This window comes from Mesocricetus auratus, unplaced genomic scaffold (genome assembly GCF_017639785.1).
Source record: "Mesocricetus auratus isolate SY011 unplaced genomic scaffold, BCM_Maur_2.0 Super-Scaffold_100003, whole genome shotgun sequence".
NCBI lineage: Eukaryota > Metazoa > Chordata > Mammalia > Rodentia > Cricetidae > Mesocricetus > Mesocricetus auratus.
Window position 1 is genome coordinate 26,774,982 of NW_024429188.1, and position 24,777 is coordinate 26,799,758.

The 24,777-nt window shown below is 43.5% G+C and overlaps 2 protein-coding genes across 24 annotated transcripts in view; one reads left to right on the forward strand and one right to left on the reverse strand.

The window, feature by feature from the left end:
- Tbl1x (transducin beta like 1 X-linked) overlaps positions 1 to 4,566 on the forward strand; it is a 155,559-nt gene extending 150,993 nt beyond the window's left edge. For all 21 annotated transcript variants that reach the window (XM_013119054.2, XM_013119051.2, XM_021231748.2 and 18 more), the window contains 2 exons: positions 90 to 191; positions 1,279 to 4,566. In XM_013119054.2, coding sequence (XP_012974508.1) covers positions 90 to 191; positions 1,279 to 1,305 — 129 coding nt within the window. In that variant the 3' untranslated portion in view covers positions 1,306 to 4,566. The remainder of the gene's footprint in view (positions 1 to 89; positions 192 to 1,278) is intronic.
- An 8,677-nt stretch (positions 4,567 to 13,243) lies between these two features.
- The window catches only part of LOC101831779 (claudin-34), a 37,865-nt gene continuing 26,331 nt past the window's right edge, over positions 13,244 to 24,777 (reverse strand). Inside the window, exons 1-3 of one of the 3 annotated variants that reach the window (XM_040744169.1) lie at positions 18,576 to 19,176; positions 15,014 to 15,076; positions 13,244 to 14,358 (exon numbers count right to left, since the gene is read on the reverse strand). In XM_040744169.1, the coding sequence (XP_040600103.1) occupies positions 13,698 to 14,336 (639 nt within the window). In that variant the 5' untranslated portion in view covers positions 14,337 to 14,358; positions 15,014 to 15,076; positions 18,576 to 19,176 and the 3' untranslated portion in view covers positions 13,244 to 13,697. Of the gene's footprint in view, positions 14,359 to 15,013; positions 15,676 to 18,575; positions 19,177 to 24,777 lie in introns of those variants that run through there. The other 2 variants (XM_040744168.1, XM_005077971.4) reach the window with 2 other exon arrangements.

Below are 24,777 nucleotides of genomic sequence, written 5' to 3' on the forward strand. Positions count from 1 at the left end.
GAGGTTTATGGAGGAAGAGAACCCCCTTTTGCTGCTGTCATTTTGGGGGGGCTCCTCTGAGTTATCATGACAGATGTTTTGCTTTTCAGAGTGGAAGTCTCGTCCACAGCTACCGAGGCACAGGCGGCATATTTGAGGTGTGCTGGAATGCTCGAGGAGACAAAGTGGGCGCCAGTGCATCTGATGGCTCTGTAAGTGGCACCTTTGATCTGCGGGGAGTTAGGGGTGCAGGGCAGCTGATCCCTGATCCAGCACTAGGTGCTTCCAAAGGCCTTGTGAGGTTTCTGTCCTGCTAGGACTTATCACCTTAACAGGTGCTTACCACATGCCATGTGCGCGTGCAGGCCTGCCTGAGTGAGGGAGGCTTCTGTTTGGGTTGAAAATAGCCTTTTCGCTGGGCGGTTGTGGCGCACACCTTTAATCCCAGCACTCGGGAGGCAGAGGCAGGCGGATGTCTGTGAGTTTGAGACCAGCCTGGTCTACAGAACAAGTTCCAGGACATACACAGAGAAACCCTGTCTCGAAAAAACAAAAGGGAGGAAAGGAAGGAAATAGCCTTTTCTTTGCCCCAGAATGTCAATGAACTTGATTATTCTTAGCTGCACACATGTGTGTACCCCACGGTATTAAGGAATGTCTGGAGTCATATTAGGTTGTCACTATTGGTGGAGTCCAGGGATACTGGTAAGCCTCTTAAAATGCTCTGGATACCGCACTCTGTCCAAGAATATCTGATCACAAATACCATTAGTACATAGGCTTAGACACTTTTTCTTATTCTGTTATTATGTGCATGCTCTGGCTAAACATCATCATGAAAGACATAGCTCCCATCAGGCAGACCTCTTGGTGTCTGTGGGTCATCGTGTTCCACTAGTATATGTAATGTTTAATTGCCTCTGAACTTGAGGTTGCAATAAAGATAAGGCAAAGGGCATTCTGGCTAATGAACTGAGTCATTAGTGTGGCCCAAGGTCTTTTGTAATCTGCTCCACCATGTAGGCATCCAGTCTGTGACCCCTGCTGGTGGACCTCAGTCACTGTGAGTTCCTGGCATGGTCCATGGCCTGGCTTTTCCCTTCCCTGCTCTTTGCTAGAGTTTGGTTGTTCTGGTGTTCAGAAACTAGCCTGTTTTTAGGACTTCCCTTTATTCTCAACTCTTCAGTTAAAACTTTTCAAGAATGAAGTTGCTGGCGAGGCTGTGCCTTGCAAGCATCTGCTTGAAGGCATCTGGTATTATTTCTCAGAGAGTAACAGACCCTTTATCTTTCCTTCCAGGTCTGTGTTTTAGATCTCCGAAAGTAAACACAAAATGTAGAAAACAAAATCATTCTAATGGACCAGCAGTGAATGTGTGGGATTGCAGCATCCTTCCTATGATGGGCTCCAAACTGTGTGAACTTGACTTGTTCGAGTCGACTTGGAAATCACCTATCCCTGGCCACAGGATTCTCCCTCTCCCCCCCCTCTAATCTGCATCCAGAAGTTTAAAACACAAACAAATACAAAGTCATACACATGGTTGTATCACAGAATATGGTTTCCACCTAGAATGCTCAGCTGGGGAAGGATGAAGCCATCAGCTACATGGTGCATGGTTTGGTTTCCATCCAGAACAGGCTCTCATGACTGAACAGGGAAGGAAGAACATAAAGCTGTGCCAAAAAATAGAGAAAAGGTTTTAAAAAGAAAAACAAAAACAAAAAAAAGAAAAATGCTGTGATAAACCAAAAGGGAGGAAAGATCTGCCCCCTATGGTATTTCCCTCCTATCAATTTGGATACTACAGTTGCTCTCCAAAAGACCGGTTTGTACCAATGAAACGTGTGACTTTGTAATCCCAACGCTGTATTTTCTAGAACCTTCTTTGGTGGTTTTTCTATCTGCTAAAGTTCTGTGGTCTGGGGGCCTCCCGCCACAGATGGAAACTGTTTTTGGCTTCTTTGTGTCCCCCCTTGTTGCTCCCACTGCTTCCTTTGATGTCCTTGCTCTGGCGTGGCCTCACTTTTAATGAAACCCTGCATAGGTCTGGCCACATGCACACAGCGGATCTTTGATGGACAGCACTCTCCTTCCCTCTTGTCCCACCCCTACCCGTTGCTTACTCTCTGTCCCTTTCTCATAGTTGCTTCACATTAGGTCCCAAAGGCACTTTCAGAGCATAGTAAGTGCTTTATGTAAGAAGGCAGGGAGGGGGACTTTTTACAGAAAAAAAAAAAGACTTATAAGAGAAAGATCCTGGAGTATTTTTTGAAAAAAATATTTTTATGTTAAAATGACTTTAAAATCCTAAAATGGCCATCAGACATAGAGAGTTTTGTGAAATTCATATTTAAGAGACTAAGAAGACACTGGCAGAGTCTGAGGTGTCTAATTACCCCTTTCCCTTCAGCTTCACGAAAGGCAGTTAGGAAAACCGTGGATTGGGAAGCGTCCTATGGAAGAATGAGGGGATTATTTGGCAGCCGGTGGGGAAGAGCCCACTGGTTTGGCACCAAGCAGAATGCTGAACTCTTTGATGCACACTTCCTCCAGCAGTCAATAGGAACACAGTGAAGAGGCTCCCCTGACCAGCAGCGTGGCTCCGGGACACCCGCCAGAAGCTGCTTTCTTGCAGCAGTGTAGCTACAGATGGGCACTTTCTCAAAAACACGCTTAGTGAATCTTGCAAAACCTACCCAAAGGCCTCCGTGTTCCTCAGTCTCGTGAAGACAATGAGTATCAAGGGAGACTTGAATTCTAAAAGCATGACCCAGGTGTAATGCCATAAATCATTTCTGCCCACTTTACAATTTCTCTTACAGAAGATTAGAGCGAAGCTTTAAAAAAAATGAGGAAAAGGAAGAAAATCTTTTTTTTTTTTTAAACTAAATAAGGCGTTGTGTGCCTGGTAAAGTTTGCCATCATTGGATCAGGTGACCTTTGTTTGCTTCTTTTCATAGTTTAACACTGACTTGGTGGTTTTTTTTTTTTTAATTAGCAAAGGGGGACAAACCAGAAGGAGCTGGGCCAAGTCAGTGGGGCTGCAAGTGGCAGTATGCAGGGTCCAGTCTGCAGCTTAGGCAAGTGTTACTTAGAGGGAAGTATCCATATGTGGAGCCAGTAATCAACCAGCAGGGACGGTGAGGTACTTCTACACAGCAGACCAATGTTAAGACCAAGAACATGAATCGTGAATGGGCTTCTAACTTTGATGTGTAAATTATGTGAGCCCTCAAAATCCAAGTGTTGTGTTACTGAGTTGAGCAGTGTGTTTGGACTCTGGCACCTAAACACTTAGCAAAGAAAGCCTGAGTTCTGTGGAGAATTTGATTGTAGCAGCTGTTTCTGCGTAAGTGCATAAGATGTTTCCTGCCCTGAGACTGCTTTAGCTTTAGAAAACAGTTTTGGAAGTCCAGCTAAATCCCATCTTTGTTCCCCAAATAAATTCTGTTCATCTCTACAGAAGATGAGCTGGTAAAAGTCAGCCTGTTGTAAGGACATGGCTCTCATTTGACAAGTTTCACATTGCTGTATGATGGTGATGGGTAAATGGCACATAAGGGGTTCATCAGACAATCTTTGGGTGTCCAGGCTACACCCCCCAGATGAATCTAAGCCACAAAAGAATTATTTTGGAGTTGGTGGCTGTGAGACTAGGACAAAAAGGTTCAATCTACACACAAAGAAACCTAAAGACCATTCATTTCCCTGGCCTTGCAGCGAAACATGGACAGGAATTTAGTGCTGGCCATGAGGGGACCAAGCAGAAGAATGCAGCCCACACCCCTGAAGTCCATCCCCATAATAGTTCATTCTACAGCTGTTTCTGAAGCGGCCAGCATTTGGACGCTATCATTTGCCCTGCTGTCACAGGGCAGGTGCATCATATTTTGTGGTGATGGGGTGGCCCGTGTGTAATGCTGTTACCTAACATTGTTTATAACTCCTAAAATATTGTGAGGAATGGTTAAAGTCTTGTGACCAAATTCAACCTTGAAAGCAGTGTAGTGACATAGCAGCCTTTACAGGTATTTTTCCTTGAGTTTGAAGTGACCGCACCATTCCCAGCACATCCAGGATGCTGCCTGTAGAGGACCGAAGGGCCAGATGGACATGACAAGGTTCAACTCTCTGACCCCACTCAGCACCATAGGACTTGACTTTTTGTTCTAAGAAATAGATCATGGAGCCAAGTGAAGTGCACTTTGTCACATGTAAGGATCTGCTTTGTTCCTTGTTGCTTTTCCCTTTTCAAACCTTTCGTTCTACCTTCCCATTCTGTTTCTTGTTAAATGCATAAATGTCTGTTGCGCAGCTCACTGAAGTTTTGAATTCTGGCTTGTGCAGTTTTTATTGTCTGTGTCAGACGTACAGCCAGACATGGTCCTCTTTCAGCATTTCCCACGCTCTGTTAAGCACCATCAAAACTCCTCTCCCCTTCTGTCCTCTAACCCCACTCCACTCACCCCTCACGCTCTTCAAGAAAAAAAGAATCACCTTGTGTGTTGTAGCTCATTTGTTTCAAGAGAGAATCAACAGATCATATTCAGTGTCTTGAATAAATTGCTCTATTTTGATATTAGAGAACATAGTGACTGTGTTTTTCTTTTTGTTTATTTCACCTTGGTATCTGACGTCTGATAAATGAAGGAGAGAACAATGTGGATGGATTTTTCTCATTTCTGTGGCAGGGACCTGGCAAAACAACTCTAGAGAGGAAAGATTTATTTTGTCTCTTGGTTTGAGAAGGCACAGTTCATCGTGGAGAAGTTGTGGTGGTCCTGGCCCCATCTGAGGTGTCAAGAGTGTGACATGGCATGCTTACGTACCCATAGATCAGTAAGTGATGCAAGCTTAAACCCACAAAGTCCCACATCTAAATCAGCCACCTAGGCCCCACAACCTGCCAATGTGAGGCCATCATAGATGGGGGAAGCTCTAAGCACCCTCATGGTTAGAGGGATCTCTGAAGCTCACTTGAATAAGGATGAAGATCTGAGACACTTGGATTAGATGAATAGGTGTGAAGTCCCCTTGAGCAGAAGGGAGAGGTCCGTTACCCCAGTGGGAAATTGTCAGGCAGAGTAGGGTAGAGCAGAAAGATGCCAGATCTACCTGGGCTAAAGGTGAATAGTTCAGCATACTTTGTGCAGTGGAGGAACACTGAGTCCCTCTTTGATCGGGACCCCCCTTGCATGTTCCAATTCTTTATCACAGCCCAGAATGGCCATATCTTGGGCCATAATGGTCTGAAGTTGTTTTTGTCATAGGTATTGACTACCTAGGGCGTATGGGAAAGATTTAAGACCTTTTAGTTAAAGAATAGGTCTTGGGTCCCCAGGGATATGAGGGAATGGTGGGAGGCCCGATGGAGTAATGGGCAAGGTCGGGTGCTCCCTGAATAGGACACATCACATGTCACTTCGGACATAAGGGAACGTTCCCTTTGGCCAAAGAGTAGTTTTCCTACCCCCTTGGGAGAGGGAGTGTCTTCAGTTCACCTCAGTAGAGGAAGGGATGGAGCCAACCCAGGGGTAGTTCTAGTGGCACCTTCATCAGATGGGGTATGCGTATTTCTTGAGGTTGGATTGGAAACAATCTTGTCAAAAGAGAAGTTCTGAGAACCCCGGAAAGGGGGGCATTCCGAATTTCCTTGGCCAGAGGGGCAAATGCCCCAGCTGAATTGGCAGAATGGGAAGATGCACTTCCCTGTTCCTTAGGCGGATGAAGGTCCCAGGTTAACTTGTACAATAGAGAAGTACCACATTAACTTCCAGCAGTTCCCAGTTAAATACCCATAGATGTCATGGAATCTTCAGACCAGGGAGCAATCAACACTGTTCTAACAGGATGAGTGATTGTCCCAGCCTGTGACATTTCAAGAATTAGGTTCAGTTGTTCAGGTCTATGAATGCTAGAGGGAACATTTAATTTCTAATGACCACCTGGAAGGCAGATGGTCAGGTTCATTCAGCTTTGTGATCTAAAGCAAGAATGAGGTTCCATGTGTCTCAAGAGTATTTGCCTAGTTACCTTACTGAGACAGACGCTCTATGCCATCTCTGTTAGAACGGAGTGGGTGTGAGTTCATCACAAACATAAGAGGATCTTTTTAAAGCTTCCATCATCAGTGGGGTAGGCCTGAAGCCTCCTTGAACAGAGAATAATATCTGAAGCCTCCTTGCTCACAGGAGCCCTTTACCAGAATGGCAGGTTCCTTGGGCAAAAATGGAGTGTCTGAAGTGTTAGTCAAAGTGGAAAGGTCATAGCCTCCACTTCTGTTCTCTTGTGCAGAGGGAGTGGTTTAAGTTACCCTTGGTCTGAGACCTTTTTAATAACAAGGGAAATGTCTGAGGCCTGCTTGATAAGAAAGCTTAAAGCTTCTTCCCACACAATGAATGTTTAAGCCCCCCTTCCCCCCTTGGACAGATAGGTAAAGTCTGAGGCAGAATTTGGTTTAAAAGAGAGATCTGACATTCCCTCCAATTAAATGGTAGGTGTAATGGCCTTTGGGAATAGAGGAAGCACTGAGATCCTCTTGTGAGTGTGGAAAACTCTGCATCTTAATTGGGCAAAGGTGAAGGTCTGAACCCTCATGGGCAGAAGGGGAAAGTCCCATATAGCCCTGGATGGAAGGGAAATGGAATATACCCTGTACCTTATACTGTGGAGGAAGTTCCCAGCACTTGTTCAGCAGGTTCCAACTCTTCACAGTTTAGAATATCCACCTAGAAGAGACCATTCGCCAGTCTCAGCTGGCTGTCCCTGGCTAGATTGCCTCCTCAAGTTTGTGTTCATCTATCCAGATATGTGCAGGCCATTCCATTTCTCATGACTGGCTTGAAGGCAGAAAAACCAGGGTTCCAGACTCTAGATTGTAAATCCTGGGCTTGTTCAGAGAAACTCTCACAGCTCCATTGTCAGAACTATTAGATGGGGAAGATCTTACACTATATCATTCAAAAGGGGAGAGTGTTAGGTGGAGTAGGACAGAGCAGGAACATATAAGACCTTTGGAGAGGGTAAATGTCCCAGTGTAAATAGCACATTGTAAAATGAGGCAGGCACTCCCTCACCAGTACTCAAATCTTCAGGAACTTCATTGCAGTTTGAGCATTTTTGTAACAAGCTCAATGGCAGTCCTTTGCTCCATGTTCCCCTTAAGTTTATAATCAGCTGTGTAGGTATTGTCATGATGGATGTGGCCTCTCTACTTCCCGTGACTAACTTAAATGTAGATGGCATAGGTTCCATGCTAAACTTTTTACTCAAGAGTTCTCTGAGGTCCCTTTGGGCACAGGTGTATTTGCCTGGCTACAGAGTTCAGAAAGGATAGGTATGTATGAGGTTCTCATAGAGAGGCTCTTAAGCCTCTTTGGTCATGTGGGGAATGTCTGAAGAACCCTTGAGAAAAGGTCTGAGATCACTTTGGGTCACAGGGCTAGGTGAGTAGCCTACATCATCAGAAGGACATGTCTCAGCCCCTCCCACCCCCTTGTGTAGAAAGGGACTATCTGAAGTTTCCTTGGTTAATGGAAAGAGTTCATGTGTTGCCCTTAAGCAAAACATGAAGGTGTCAGGTTCGCTTGGTTAGAGGGAGTAGATTTAAGGTCTCTTGGCAGATGGGAAAGGTCTAAGGTCCCCTTAGTAGAGTAGATCTGAAGACCTCTTGGGCATAAATGGTACCTCTGACACTCAGAGTCCCTTGGTGAGAGGAGCTAGGTCTCAAGTTCTCTTTTACAGTAGTGGAGATTCTAAGGTCCCTGTGGTGAAAAAAACTATCAAGTCCCCTTGGAAAGAAGTTTCAGGTCTTCTCATTCAGAGAGAAAATGTTTGAGGCTTGCTTGAGAAGAGTAGAATATTCTGAGGCCTACTTGGTTGGAGGGGATGTATCTGAGGTCATTTTGTACTGAAGGGGAGGTTCTGAGGCCTTCTTGCATAGGTGGAATGCATGAGATTCCTTTGGTTACTTGTGTCAGGTCCAAGATCCTACCTAATAAGTAAGAGTGGGTCACAGGCTCCCTTGCTCAGACTGGTTAGATCTCTTGTCCTCTTGATCCTTGGTGGCATGTCTAATGCCATCTTGGCAGAAGTCAAAGATCTGAATCCCCCCAGTTCTGAAAGTATAGGTCTGAGGCCTCTTTGATTCATTGAGGAAGGTCTGAGGTGGAAATAGGTCTGATTCACCATTGACCAGAAGTGGAAGATCTAAAGGCCTCCTTGGTCAGATGGAGCATGTCTGAGGGCCCTGTGGTAACAATCGAAAATTCTGAAGACTTTGAGGTAGAAGGAGAAGATCTGAAGCTCCCTCAGTAAAAGAGAATAGGTCACAGACACCCCCTCTTGAGTAGAACCCATGCAGGTCCCCACTGGACAGGGTGGGAAGATCTGAGGCCTCCTTAGGTAGAACAGGATGGTCTGAGGCCCCCTTGGGCAGAAGTTGAAGGTCTGATCCACCCTTGATAAGTAGGGAAATTTCTGAATGCCCTCCTCTTGGTCACAAAGAGCATGTCTGAGGCCCAGTTTGTTAGAAGGGACAAGTCTAAGGCCTCCTTGTCTAGAGTGGGGAAATCTGAGCCCCCTTTTATTAAAGGGCTTATATCTGATGCCACCTTCATAAGAGTAGGAAAGCCCAAGTCCCTGTTGATTGGAAGGAGAATGTCTGAAGGCTCCTTGGGGATAGAAGATAAGTTTCCATGTCCCATCTCCCAGTAGAGTTTTTTTGAAGACTGTATTGGAAAATGTAGGAATATTTGTGGCCTCCTAATCGATAAGGGGCAAGTCTGAGACCCTCTTGATTGTTGTGGGAGGGATTGGTGCCCCCTGGGTAAGAGAGAGCAGATCTCAGCTTTCTCTTTTTTAGTCCTCCTTGGATGGAAGGGAAGATGCTAGTTTAGCTTGGTGAGGAGTATGCCTTGTTGGATGGAAAATGGATGGTTGTGTCTCCCTTGGTAGATCTGAGGTCTTTGTGGAAAGAGGAGGTTGGTGTTTGGCTCTCTACGCCAGAGTACAATACTCTGAGGCCCTGGTTGTTAGTAAGAGATTGCTGGCTGCTCTCTTGGGCAGAATGGGAAGCCTCTCTTTTGCCGAGATGGAGTGTTTGAAGCTCCTTGGACAGAAAGAAAATGTCTCAAGCTCTCTTTGGTAGTATAAAAGTGACTGAGACCTCTTTGCACAGATGTGGCAGGTGTAAGGCGCCCTTGAGAAGTGGCAGATCTCAGGACTATTTTAGCAGAAGAAGATCTGAGACCCCTTCCCCCAATTTGACAGAAGCAATGGGGAAGGTTTGAAGTCCTCCTGGTCCAATGGGGATGTTCTGAATCCCTCTTGTACAAAGGGGTCATGTTTCAATCTTCATTGGATATTAGAATTAGAATGTCTGGGCCCACTTGGGGAGAGGGGAAATGTCTGAGGACATATCCATGAGAAGTGATCATTGTCAAGCCCTGTTGTGTAGATGTGGATAGTTCTAGAGCCCTTTGAGCAGATGTAGAAGGTTTCAGGCCCCCTCGGGCAGATATGAAAAGTATGTCTTCCTTGGGAAGTAGTGATAGGGTCTTCAGCTCTTTCTTTTAAGAAGGAAAGATTTGAGCAGAAGAGGTAGATTTGGAGTCCACTTGGTCTAATGTGGGAGGTTCTGAAGCTACCTTTGTCATAGGGAACATGTTTCATGCTCCTTTTAGTAGAAATAAAACAGCTCTCGCTTAGGTGAATGGTGAGTGTCTTAGTCCCCTTTATGAGAAGTGATTGATCTGAAACCCATTTATGCAGATTTGAATCATCCCATATGGCCTGATGAACAGATAGGGAAGGTTACAGAGGCACTTGGGCATACTAAAGAAGCCATGGATCCCTTTGCATATATGTGAGAATTCCAAGAGTCCCTTAAGCATATAGGTAGATTGCTAGAGCCCTTCTGTATATGTGGAAGTTCCTAAAGCCTGTTGGACAGATGAGGAAAGTACTAATTCCCCTTGTATAGATCAGTCCCAGAGCAGCAAAGGAAGGTCATAGAGATCCTTGTGTGTATGTGCAAGTTAGCCCTTTCAGCAGACAGTAAAAGTGGTAGAGCCCCTTGTGCATATGTGAGCAGTCCCAGAATTCCTTGGGCTATATAAGTTACAGTGCCCCCTCGGGCAGAGATCCTAGAGTCCCTTTAATTATCTAATCTGAAAAAAAAATTGCAGTTTCTTTGACACATGACTTTGCCATAACATTAAACATTCTAGTGTTCTTTTCTTCTCCAAACTGCACATTTTTGCTCCATTTGTTGCTATTGTGTTGTAGATTTAAGAGGAATCAGTAATAACCATGCCATGAACTACATATTATGTGAAATTTCCTCTGCCAAATACGCTCACTATCTTTTAATGTAACCCAAGGCAAGTTCTTCAGATACTGGAGAATTTGACTGTACTATTTGCCCAAATATCACATAAATAGCTTCTATTCCAATTGTGAATAGAGAGAGCCCTTACTCCCTTCTGAAACTTCACAAGTTGGACCTCCATTATCCCGTTACTCTCAGCACTACTCTCTACTTACAACATTTAACTGGTTTTCAAATCCAAAGATCTAAAGTATTTCACATTTCCCCCCCAAAACAACATGGTTGTGTTCTTCACAGAAACAACTCGCCTTTGGTACCATCTTCTTCATTAGCTACTTCTCTGTTGCTGTGTTAAAATACCATGACCACACCACAAGCAACTTATAGAAGGTTTATTTTGGCTCATGATTCCAAAGGGAGCATCCATAATGGTAAGAAAGGCATGGCAGCAAGCAGGAAGAACAGAAAGCTGGCTGATCACATTTTCATCCACACACAGGAAATAGGGAGGGAGCAGACATACGACAAGGCCATAGACCCTCAAGGCCTGCACCCCAATGATGTACTTCTTCTAGCAAGGCTCTACCTCCTAGATGGTTCATAACCTCCCCAAACAGAACTACATCTGGTTCTCATTCAAATCACCATAGTCTTGTCTCTGGAGAATGCCGACTAATCTAGGCACAAAATATTTAAGAACTGTAGTTTTGAGGCACTAATAGGGTAAAGTGAAGATTACAGACAGAAAAAAAATAACTGTTTAAGGCTCTACAGTATTCATCGACTTGTTAGAACTTATTTCCATGATCATGGAGAGTTGAGATGTTGGTTGTCCACAACCAGATCATTTTGGGCAATGTACAGCTCCCTTTATAGCTATCACCACTCACCTCTGTTTGACCACTATTCTTTGGAATGTACAAAAAGACCACTGGCTTCTACCAAACCAAAGGCAAATGTAGGAGGCCGACAGTAAAGTGTGTTTTCTTTTTTATTTTGCTTTAAATCAGCTACTTGATGCTTTCAGTCATGTTTTGTTTTGTTTTAATGTCTTGAAAAAGTTAAAAAGTGCCATGATCTATTACTTTCTTTTGTTGTGTAATGATAAAAACTTTGGGATCGTGGTATTTGAGTCCATGTTTCTAGACTACGGTCACTCATATTTGGTTCCAGAATAAACTATCTCTTACTCCTTTAAAAGTGAGAGCTGTGTTTTTGTGTCAATAATGCACAAATACCATAAGTCACATATTACTATATGTAAAAGGTACCAAACATCTTAAATGGAGGCAAGATAGAATGATATGGAATTATGGTGACATTGTGCTCACTTAGGGCCAGATGGCTTGTACTCAGAGATACTTTAATAAAGTATGCAGGACAGTAATTTGGCTGTGCTTACTTAGAGCTAAAATGATATATAACCTTATGTTCATAATACTCCCAACTTCTAGACCTTAATGATGACCCCTCATAAATCCACCTTACAACTTAGTTTAGTGAAAAACTTCTATCTTTTGGCCTTGCTGCAAATTACACTCTTTGGGCAATGTTAGAAAATAGGGAAGTTTCTTATCAACCTTTAGAGATGTAAATTAAGAGCCACCCAAATCCCTATATACCAGTGGTTCTCAACCTTTCTAATGCTGTGACCCGTAAATGCAATTCCTCGTGGTGTGGTAACTTCCTAACCATAAAATTATTTCATTGCTACTTCATAACTGTAATTTTGCTACTGGTTGAATTGTAGTATAAATTTTTTATTGGAGAAAGATGTTTGCCAAAGGGTTCACAACTCACAGGTTGAGAACCACTGTTATATACTCATTGTAAAAAATAAAAAGGTTATTGATACTCCCTTGAGATTCCCACATTATCCTTATTGGGTGCACTCTATCTTTCTCTTTCATGGAGCATCTTTCTGTTAATAAATATAAATTTGCTTTATATTTAATCTATCCTATAATTCGCAAGTCTAAGGCCACTCTGTGTGGCATAGTAAGATCCTGTCTCCAAACAAACCAAATCCAAAGGAAGGTTAGGAGGCAGTAAAAAAAGGAATGCTGTGATAGAGACTATGTTGTAGAGGACGACCTTTATACTTTCAAAATGCGTATTGCATCTTCTACTGCTGCAGGCAGGACTTGGAGCTTCCCTCTTTCCATCATCCCTGGAACAAGACCCACAGGTTGCCAAGAATGTGAGCAAGGTAAGGTATAATTACATGCAGAGGTGAGTCACCAAATGCATTATGTGGAGAGCATGCTCACAAAGATATGCTACATAATACTGTGTGAATGATGCACTATGGAGCTAGTCTAGGTCTCCATAGAAAAACAAGCCCTTGAAGAGAGGGAGGGAAAGCGTCTCACCCATATAAAAACCTGAGCAGCATCATGGTTACCGTAAGGAAAGAAGCCACTACTGACTGAGCCTGCTCTGCCTCTGTATATAATAAAATCATTAGAGAACAAAAGTGTCTTGAGTGTATGGATAAAATATATATTGCCAGGAATGTCACCAAACCAAGATTGAAGTTTGGGGCTTGATAACAAAAGATGTTTAAGCCTTTAAAGGCATGATATGGGTAGACGAGGAATGCCCATTTTTAGAGAGTAATATTGTAATATATGGGGATGAAAGGATGTGGTACACAGAATTTAATCACCTTGGGAAAAGATGGGCAGAAGGAAGGAGGAAAGTCGTAGAACATCAGATGTGCTAAATCTTGTAACGTATACACGAGATTTGGAAAACATTACAAAGATAGTATTAACATGACAGGGGACACAGGCCTGCTTTTGTTTCTCCCTTGGATTCAGAGAGTGATGTGAGAGATTAGTGAACTCCAACATTAATTTTCATGTATAGTGTGTTTATTTATTATTTACCTTTTCCAACAACAGTCAAAACTCAAATCTCACAAAATCAGCGAGTGAACAAGATTTTATTTAGCAAAAGTCCATTGTCCGACCAATGAAATAAGGAAACAAGACAGAAAATAGAAGGCCAACTTGGCCCTTTTTTGTCATGGACTATTTGGGTGTGATTTTCAGTCCTTGGAAAATTTATATAAATGGCTTAAAAATACTTGCTATAACTTGATATATCATAGCTGGTTGGTATCCATGGAAGGCTTGCCCTTTTCTAAAGAGAAACAGAGGAACAGGAGGGGATGGGAGGGGGAAGATGAAGACCTGAGTTTGGGTGGGAGTGACTGGGAGGAAAGGAGGGAGGGAGAAGAGGAGAGGTGGAGGGAGGGACTGGGAGGAGAAGAGGAAGGGAAGCTGTGGTCGGTATATAAAAGCAAAGGGTAAACAAAACCAAAAGAACCCTTGCTATAATCCCCGGAAATTGGAAGGTGATGTAAACTGTAACTAGATTTTCAAACGTCAGGATATACTTGGGTTTCCACAGGAGAAGCGTATGAAAGGAAAATAATGCCACTGCCTAAAAACATGAGGGCAGCTAGACTTGCCAGTACATTAGCAATTCCAGTTCTCTGATTAGGTGGATATAAAGGTATATGGAAAGATGAGGGGAAGGAAATTCCTACTTTGTGAATGACAGAGAAATAATTGCATAAGACAGCAAGGAGGACGAAGGTACTGGCAATGATGTTGACAAAGGCAGAAATGACAAACGGATTGTAGGTGGCATTCTTTGTTACTTTCCCTGTGTACACATTCCGAAGAGCAAAAATGGTGGCAACTATCCCAAATAACCCGAAAATGTTGGAGGCCAGTAACAAGTGTTGAATGATACGCATATTCCAAGGCACAAAGCTGTCATGGTAGGTGTATTCATGACACTCTTTGGCATTGCCGGCCTTGATGGTTTGGTTGTAAACGCAAACTCTCCACATTCCTATAAAGGCGATGGAAGGCTCAGATAACATGGTTTCATTCAAGTACCACACTCGCCACTGAGGCAGGCCTGTGGAGATGCTGCAAAGGATCCATCCTATGGATACCAAAGCAAATCCTCCGACTTGACAGTTAGCACTTCTGCTGAGCAACAGCATGGTGACAGCAAACACGTGACAACTGCAAAGAAACACAGTACATCATAAGGGGGGCACTTAGGTCTTCCTTAGGCCTAGGACAGTGTTCCCTGGGGGGACAACTCCCAAGAGGGAGGGAAGAATCAGTTATGTTTGAGAAAGTGAGGATGTGCTATTATGAGCATGGTCTGAGCAAACTCAGAAGGGCCATATTTATTGACAGCACACACAGTTCTACCTTGTTTTTTGTTTTGTTTTGTGGTTTTGTTTTTTTTGTTGTTGTTGTTTTTTTAAGGTAGGGTTTCTCTATGTAACAGCTTTGGCTGTCCCAGAACTCACTTTGTACACCAAGTTGGCCTTGAACTCACAGAGATCTGCTTGCCTCTGCCTCCTGAGTGCCGGGATTATAGAGGTGTGACCTGTTACACTTGGTATTAACAGTCCCACTTCTGTGTGCCCAGACACAGTGACATTTGATCACAAATATTTACCCATAATGATGCTCATCATAGCATTATTTGTAAGAGTGGTGATGCTCATGACCAGAAGGACTACATAATGACATCCTGCCTCTACAAAACCAATACACCTATCAATAAATGAATAAACAGATGAATAACAAGTAAATTAATAATTTCATATGTAATATATGGTTATGTGATTCTGGAAAATATATACAGTTCTCTGTTGTACATTACCTGAAGTAAACTTCTTCACTTATTATGTGTCAAACAGAGGACCATTGGGAACCAAGTAATAATCTAAAATGGAGAGAGAATAGTAAGTACATACTATAGTATGATCATGATTATTTATTTTGTTTTGTTTATCATGAAACCTGCTGGGAAGATACAAAATAAGATGTATCTGAATCCTGGAATTACTGGTGACACATCCCCTACTCCCCCCCCATTTTTAAGTTCAAAATCTATCACATTTTTGTTGTTGTTTGCTTGGTGCTTTTCTTGGTGGGAGCAGGGTCTGACTAGCATGGTGAACTGACTAGTGTTCTCTGAAACTTACCCTGTGACCCAGGTTGGTTTCACACTCAAGACAGTTTGCATGCTTCAGACTCCTGAGTACTAGGACTGTAGGCATGCACCAGCATGCTTGGCCTGTGTGAGGTTTTTTATTACTGTTTTTGCTTGTTGTCGCTTTCTTTTTTTTAAGATTTATTTATTTTATGTGCATTGAAGTTTTGCCTGTATGTATGTCTGTGTGAGGATACTTAGTCTTCTGGAACTACAGTTCCAGACAGTTGTGAGCTGCCATGTAGGTGATGGGAATTGAACCTGGATCCTCTGGAATAGTAGCTCTTAAAAGCTGAACCATCTTTCTAACCCTGTTGGATTTTTGTTTTGTTTTGGTTGGTTGGTTTTTTCGAGACAGGGTTTCTCTGTAACTTTGGAGCCTATCCTGGAATTAGCTCTTGTAGACCAGGCTGGTCTCGAATTTACAGAGATCGCCTGCCTCTGCTTCCCGAGTGCTGGGACTAAAGGCATGCGCCACCAGTGCCTGGCTACCCTGTTGCTTTTTATTTAACATTTTAAAATACTTTTGAGACTTTCATACATGAGTACTGTATTTACATAATTTGTACCTCTCCTCCCCTCTCCAAACCCTTCCAGGTGACTTTATCCCTTTCAAATTCACAACTGAAATGCTACTAGAACTTAATGATTTGTGCCTGCTTGGCAAATGCTCTATCACTGATCTGCACCCCTTACTCTAAAATGTGTTTTGTAGAGTTTATTTTCTGATACTCTCCAAGCATCTGCCCTTTCTGGTGCTCTGGGGAGAAAGCGGTAGGAATGGACTGCTAGATGAGACAAAAGGGAATTCATTTCCCTGAAGTTAACAATCTACAAATCGCATAGAATATAATTCTTGGAAATATCTGAAGGCATCCTCATTTCCATTGCTTAAAGAAGCGGCATTTGGGTGTAACATGGTTTCACCTTTAATAACCCTTTGTTTGTCCATAGATGGAGCTTGTTGCATGACTCCTATGTGTCAGCGACTGAAGCCAATCTCTCCAGGAGCTAATGTGGTAAGATGTGTCAACACATACCTCAGAGGAGCACATGGAGAGATGAAGCCACATGGTTGCTGGGGGCAGTGGGGGTGAAAGAAGTCCTTTAAGGAACTCCTAAGTCAACCAAAAGAAAAAGTCCAAGTTTGAAAAAATGATGAGAGGGAATGCCACCATGTGTCCGAGGCCTGTGCTGAATGGCAAGGTCAGAATGCACAGCCAAGTGGCGCACGCCTTTAATCCCAGCACTTGTGAGGCAGAGGCAGGCAGATCTCTGTGAGTTCCAGGACAGTCAGGATTGTTAAACACCCTGTCTCAAAAAACCAAACAGAAGGAGAGAAAAAAGAAATACCGTAGATGGGGCATGAAGGCGGGACTATTGAAGGCTGTTGCTGGAAATTACTTGAAATGGCTAGAGCAAGTCTCACAGCAACTATATTAATAAACATCATTCTCTTTAACTGCAAATTCTAAGTCAATTGGTAGTAAATATTGAAGCTATGGAATTATGCAATCTAGGCAAGTGCTCTACCACTGAATCATATTCCCAACATTTTTGAAATTTTCATTTTGAGGTGGGGTCTTGAAAGGTACCCAGACTGGGTCTAGAGTTCCCTAAGTGGTTCAGGAACCCATTGTCTTTTCTGTTGTTTGTCTGACTTGACATATGACCTAATTACATATGCCAGTGTATGTCCACTTGACACAAGCTAGAGTCATCAGAGAGGAGGGAAACTCAGTTGAGAAAATACCTCTATAAGAGCTGGTTACAAGGCATTTTCTTTATTAGTAATCAATGGCGGAATGCCCAGCCCATTGTGAGTGGGGTCATCCCTGGGTTGGATGCCCTAGGTCCTATAAGAAGGCAGGTTGAGCAATCCATGTGAAGCAAACCAGTAAACAGCATCCCTCCATGACCTCTGCATCAGCTCCTGCCTCCAGGATCCTGCCTTGTTTGAGTTCCTATCCTGGCTTCCTTCAGTGATGAATACCAAAGCTGAAGTGTAAGCCAAATAAACCCTTTCCTCCCCAACTTGCTTTTTGGTTAAGGTGTTTTAGTGCAGCAATGGTAACCCTAACTGAGACAACCACACTGATTTCAGACTTACTACATAGCTCAGAGTGGATTTGAACTGGTTTCCCTTTTACCCATTAGAAAGGTAACATTTTGCTCAACTGACAACAGTACAGATTCAATAAACTATCTGTGCATTCCAGGCCTGGTCTTCTTGCCCCGAACTTCAAAGTAATCAAATGTTCTAAGGACCCTGAGTTCAGTCAGATGGGAAAGAATGGTGAGAGAATTCAAAGCACAGTGGAGTAGTCGAAGGGCCATGTATGACACTTGAGACCAGAAGAACCAGGAGGGCTGCTTAGAACATGGTATCATAAATGTTGTCAAACAAATAGTGAAATCCAGGGAGGTTTTAATGTATTTAACAAACCCTTTCCAGAAAGAGGCCTATCCCAAGTGATGAGGATGTTCAGGTATCCTGGTTTTAGAGCACGTAATCTAAGAGACAGGATACTGGAACATGGAAATCACCCATGAGGCTAATGTGATCATCAGGCTGGGAATGTGTACCTTTCACAACATGGAAATGTTGAAAAATAAACATTAACTTGAAATGTCGCAGCACAAAGCCTCTGTGTGACCAAATACCTAAGAGAACAAATTAAAGGGATGAATAATTTGGTTTGGCTAGTTTCAGGAGCCCATAGACCTTGGCTGTGTTGAGTCGAGTGTGTAGTTAGGCAGGAAGTCACCTCATGATGACAGGAAATAGACAGAGGGGACCAGGGATGAAGTAAAGCCTTCAAAGTCACCCTCATCAGTGTCTACTTGCTTCAGCTATGACCCGATTCTTAAGTATTCAGAACCTTCCACAAAAGTACTGCTGCCTAGGGACCTAGAGACACGTAAGCTTTTTGCCCGGACAGATCATATCCAAATTATAATACTATCACAGAAGGCTAAGTGCTCTGTGATTTCACTAAGGGTTCCCTGGGGCAGTGGTGTGGCTAGGGGCTAGGGCAGTGAGAAGGGAGAAATCACATTCAACGAGGACAGCATATCAGTTGGGGAAGATGGACAGTGGTGTCCTTTCCACAACCCTGTGAGCCACAGAACTCTATGACTAAAGTAGTGAGTAGTGAGTTTTGACATGAATGTTTAACCCTCTTATGTCACTCAGTATACAACAAAGATGGATAGACCCTCTTCTAACCTGCAGTGCTGTCTTCAAGTGAGCCAGTGATCAGCAATGTGGTATAAGGTGCAGTCAGCTAGGCCAGCGAGAACACAGTTCCCCTCACGTGTCCTTCCAGACTCATGGCTGGCTTCACACTCACCTGTGAGCTCTTGGCACACTATTGGAGGCTTCAGAGTTCTGAGACCTTTATTGTGTCATCACATTCTCTTAATAACCTCATCTTTCAAGTGTCAGCCATTACAGTGACCTTTGGAGGGTAACCATCCAAGGTTTTCAGTTTTTTTTTTTGGCATGTATTTTTAACACAGTCTTTGTGGGATGGAGTGTATCTACCAGTGTGCCTCCCTGCTTTTTTTTTGGTCAAGACCCATCTTTCTAATCACACCAGTCTGATGTTAATCACTTTGTTTCTTCTCTTTGAGGCCTACTTTCTAACCCTGCCATTGCACATAGTGACATTTTAGAAGAGTCATTGCCTTGTATAGATAATGATGGTAGTATAGGTGGCATCAACACACTCAAAAGGGTCCTGGTTAATTCATCATGGATGGTCAGGCATGGTGGTGCATGCCTTTAATCCCAGCACTTGTGGTGGTATTTTGTTTATGACGGAAGAAGTAAAACTTGCCTGAAGATCAGAGTGCAAAGTTAGCCATGCTAGTTAGCCACAGAGGCCAGCCAGTTGTGGTACACACCTTTAATCCCAGCACTTGGGAGACAGAGGCAAATGTATCTCTGTGAGTTCAAGGCTGCCCTAGGCTACACAAGATTTAATCTATCTAAAAGAGAAACAGAGCTCACACAAAGGTGATCCCAGCAGCTGGGATCCCAGGCCTTTAATCCCACTACTCAGGATAGAGACAGGAGTAATATGGCTGGGTAGAGAGAGACATATAAGGCAGGAGGAGACAAGAGAAAGAGGTGCAGTCTAGGCAGAAATGAGTGAGGTTTGGTGGAGAGCAGTGCAGTCTGGAGATGCAGTCTGAGGACAGGATCTCCCCTTTGGTCTAAGCATTGCCGGAGGTGAGAATTCTCAAGTGTCTGGTTGCTTTGTTTTCTGATCTTCAGTTTTAGCCCCAATATCTGTCTCTGGATTTTATTATTTGTGCTACATCTGGTGCCTAGTGTGTTGCTCGAACCCATGACCCTCAGATTAAGAATCTCATGCTCTACCAACTGGTACTTGGGAGGCAGAGGCAGGTGGAGGCAGCCTGGGTTACAAAGCAACTTCAAGGACAGCCAGGGCTGTTAGCACAGAGAAACCCTGTCTCAAAAAATCAAAACAAAAAATAATTTTATCAGAGATGTGTACAAAGATACAGGTGTGTGAAATAACCAGTAAGATTATAACTGTAATGAAATGGAAAAACTCTTTAAACACATTGAAAACATTCCTTTAGTAAACTACTGTAGATCCTAGTGTGACATGTCCAAAGTGATGAGACTCATCTTTTTTATTTTTATTTATTTTTTTTTGTTTTACGAGACAGGGTTTCTCTGTATTGTTTTGGAGGCTGTCAGACCAGCCCGGCCTCGAACTCACAGAGATCCGCCTGCCTCTGCCTCCTGAGTGCTGGGATTAAAGGCGTGCGCCACCACCGCCCAGTGAGACTCATGTTTATGATTGAGCTTGTGCTCTATTTTACCTGCTAGTGACATGGTCTAGTCACAGGGATAAAACAAGAGGCACATAGCACACTGAGTACAGCTTGTATCAGGGGCTGGACCTACAACTTCCTGCGTTAAGTCAATAATTTGGACTATGCTCTGCTGATTTTAGTGTTGTTACACAGTGCAGTTTTGGTAACAGTTAACCAATACAACCTGTGCCTCTCACAGTTGACTAAGTTAAAAAGTTACAATCAATGGTAACGTTTATTCAAATGATTTAAGAATCAGTGACGTAGTTAGGTGGTTCTTTCTCCCTCTATTTTCCTTCTTTTTCTTATTCCTCTTCCTGTACTATCCCTACTCCTCCTCCTTTTTTTGTCCAATGTCATGTTCTGTAGCTCAGGATGGCATTGGATTCTAAGTATAGCTAAAAAGAACAATTACATGGTATGTATTTTCCCACAATAAAATCAGTGGGCAAGAACTAAAGTAGTTCCTAACACTAGGATAATATTACAATGTGGAGATTATTATATATGATTTATTAAAGCTTGCCTAAAGATTCAGAAAACAAAGTCAGCCACAATCCATAGAAGCCAGGCACACACCTTTGATCCCAGCAGTCAGAAACTAGGAGGTGGTTGTGCACACCTTTAATCCTAGGACTCAGGATTAAGAGGTAGACGGATCTCTCTGAGTTCAAGGCCACCCAGGGATACATGAGATTGAATCATTCTAAAAGAGTAACAGACCATATATATGCCTTTAGTCCCAGCACTAGAGGGGTATAAAAGATAGAAGCAGGGTATTCAGTATTCAGTAGGAGCATTCATTCTCCTGTCACACTAAAGATAGGAAGGCTCAGGAGAGGCAACGCTGAGGAGAGGCAGCAACATCAGTCCATTCAGCCTGAGGTAGTGGTAAGAGCTAGTGGCCTGCTACTTTGCTTTTCTGTTCTTCAGCTTGAAGTTTGAACCCCAATATCAGTCTCTTAAGTATTTTATTTTCCTGTAATATTATAAAAATGCAAACATACCACTAAAACAAATTCATTGTGTTCTCTCTCCTAACCAAGGAAACATGTGAAGATGACAATTTTTGTTGTTCACAATGAGATCCCCTCAATAAGTAATAATCATTGCACTGAAATATCACATTACTCCATTTTGACTGTAGTTCTATGCTATGTATAACGATGGTCCCCACATAACCAGGAGTGGTACCTGGACATCTTATGGCAAAAGGTCTTCATGTGCTTTTGTTGAGGAATCGAGGAGGTGCACACCAGGCATGGGGTGCCATCTTGTGGAAGTAAGATTTTGTGCACCTCAGCAGTGTCTGCCATAGTTGCCTTGGTCAGCTCCAAAGCCAGAGTAGGGGTGGAGCCGAGTCATCCTGTCCACAACCACATTATCTCTCTCTCAAACAAAAACTCCACCCTAGTCAGCAAGGAAAGGCACAGTTGCTCTCCAGTGGGATCCATGCTTACACCTTAGCCTGGCCAAAGTCCAAAGGTCTCCCAGACCCGTGATATGACTAGGAAATCAAATGTCATTGAACAGTCGGGCCACTCAGTGTTTTCTGCCAATTCCAATGAGACATTCATTGATCTCCAGACAGCCAGTTAATAGTTCTCGCTCTATAAGCACATGTCATGATAGAATTCAGTCATCATCCTGAATCCCGTAAACGAATGGCATATTCTATAATGGGCTAAAAGGAACTTAAGCATTTGTGGGTTGTGGGACACCAAGAAGCTGCCTGACAAGGTGATGCAAGCTATTAGTTCCAGAACTAGGTGGGAGAAGGGAGGGCCAGGAAGGTCTGTAGGAGTAGAGAGAGAAGCTTAGCTTACACAAATAACTCCACGGTAAACACAAACAGAAACTCCTTGTGTTCCAGATGATATTATAAAGATGCTGTGTCACTTCTGGGTGTAAGAGTGTAAGATCAAACTTCATCAAGTCAAGAGAACATTCATGACAAATTCAGAAACCTAGTGACCAGGGTAGCACACACAAGAACAGAAGCGAATAAAACATTTGTCCCAAAATGTAAAGCCTACAAAAACTGTTTTACTCACAAGCCACTCTAACTGGATTTGTAATATTAGAAAAGAAATGACTGTTTGAATACGTCCCAGGACACACCTATACTACCCATTCTTACTAAAGATGCTATCATTCTCTTGTTAAGCTGTTTTTCTTTTCTACTTCCTTATTTTTATTATTTATTTTTAAATTTAAATTAGAAACAAGGTTTGTTAAGAGAAGCTTTTCCTTGAGAGAAGCCTTTCCGCCAGCCTGGTTCTAGATCCGCATCAGTCCCAAATAAACACACAGGAGGCTATATTAATTATGAAGCTGTTGGCCTTGCTTGTTTCTTACTGGCTAGCTCTGCTTTAAGTAATTACCCCATAATTGTTAATCTAAGTATGTCTCTTACCGGAGAAGTTTCCGAGCTCCTACCCCATGGCGTTACATGTCGAACTCCCTTGTGTTTCTCCTTCCCAGAATCCTCCTGGACTCCTAGTCCCACCCATCTAGATTCCTATTGGCCAACAGTGCTTTATTAACAAATGTACAGGACTTCCCCCATCAAAGGTTGCTTCACAAGTCAGTTCCAGGTCCCTCTCCGTTTCCCTCCCCTCCTCCCATGCCCTCCCCCCAACCCCCCCAATATCCCCTCATTTCCCCAGGGAGGGTGAGGCCCTCCATGGGGGTGTCCATAGTCTGTCATTTCATCCAGAACAGGGCCTAGGCCCTCCCCCAAGAGTCCAGGGTGAGAGTGCATCTCTCATTGTTGGATGGGAGTCCAAAGACCATTTGTATACCTGGGATAAATACTGATCTACTACCCAAGGCTCAATAGATTACCTAGGCCTCCTCACTGATACCCACATTCAGAGGGTCTTGATCAGTCCCATGCTGGATTCCCAGGCATCAGCCTGGGATTCAAGAGCTAACCCTTGTCAGGTCAGCTGTTTCTGGGGGTTAAACCATCCCAGTCTTAACCCCTTTGGTCATCAGTCCTCCCTCTCTGTTACTGGCTTTCTTGAGTTGAGCTCAGTACTTAACCAAGGGAGTCTGCCTCTGCTTCCATCAGCCACTGAATGAAGGTTCTGTTTCCCAGACTCTCTGGCTATGGGATTGTATCTACTTCCTTTTTTAAAAAAAAGTCATCTGTTTATTTTACATCCCAGCCATTGCCATTCACTAAGGCTATGAACTGATCTTAGCACACAGACAGAAAAATATATGGGCCCCTGGTTATTCATGAAGGAAGAGTCCTCTTAGGTTAGGGTGAGCAACTTTGTGGTACCATTTCCCAGATAACAATTCTTGCTATGTAAATAAGGGCTCTACTGTGGTATCAGGTTGCAGGTAATTCTGATTGGCTGCATAATTTTGACATTCTGTGGCTCTAATTGGGTAATGGAAAACCCTGGGTTTTGTAACTTGGTTGAAACTAAGACCTGTACCTCATTTGTGCAGTATCTCTCTCTCTCTCTCTCTCTCTCTCTCTCTCTCTCTCTCTCTCTCTCTCAATTTTATTATTTTATGTTTATTGGTGTCTTACATACTTGTATGGATGGGCACACCTGGTATGGGTGTGCGCACCATGTCCGAAGAGGCCACTGCATAACATGAAACTTGAATGAAAAATAAGAGTAAGAAAGGGAAAGGACATTGCTGCTCCTAGGTATGGTGGAGGAGAAGGTTTACTCTAGAGCACAGCCAGAGGCAAAGACATCTGTGAGAGTCCAAAATGGACATGACCAGATTGAACCGTGTGTGTGTGTGTGTGTGTGTGTGTGTGTGTGTGTGTGTGTGTGCGCGCGCGCGCGCGTGCGTGTGAGGGGGGGCAGGCAGCTGAAGACAGGCAGTCTGGGCTGAGAGACTAGCCAGAGTAGACAAAAAGACCAGGTAACCAAAATGTCTGAATTACACAGGGAAGGGCACTTGGGGGAAGAGCAACCCAGACCCTGGCTGCAGAGTTCAGGGTAGGGAGTGGGTTATGCCAGCCACATCTTGTAACAGGCAGGGACTGAGGGATGCTGGGAGAGTGACCTGGCATGAGGTCCACTTTGATATGTTAAACAGGCACCTCAGCCTTTTGCTGGGATTGAGACCTAGCAGAACTGGAATGACAGGTGGCTGCTAGCCTCTCTGTGGGTGCTGGGAACTGAACCCAGTTTCTCTGGAAGAAAATACAGTGCTCTCTACTGCTGAGCTATCTTTCCAGGTTCCACGCCCACCCTGCTCTCTTATAATCACAGCTCCTTCTCCTACGCTTTGGCTGCCGTTTACTGTTAATGTTTCCTGTGCATAAAATACATGTAATGTATGTGAAAGCTATGAAGTCTAACACAATGAACCCCGGGATTACAGCATCCATTTAAAAATGGAACATTCCTGAAACTCCCTCCCTACACACTATGGCATCATTTTCTTTTGTTTTCTCGTGGTCTCCTCATTCCAAATGACAGGAGGTGGCAAGTAGAAGCAGGGGGGCTATCTTGAAGGTCGGTGGACACCTAGGTTGATCTTTTTGTTTTGTTTGCTTGTTTTGTAAGACACGGTCTGTGTAGCCCTGGCTGTCCTGG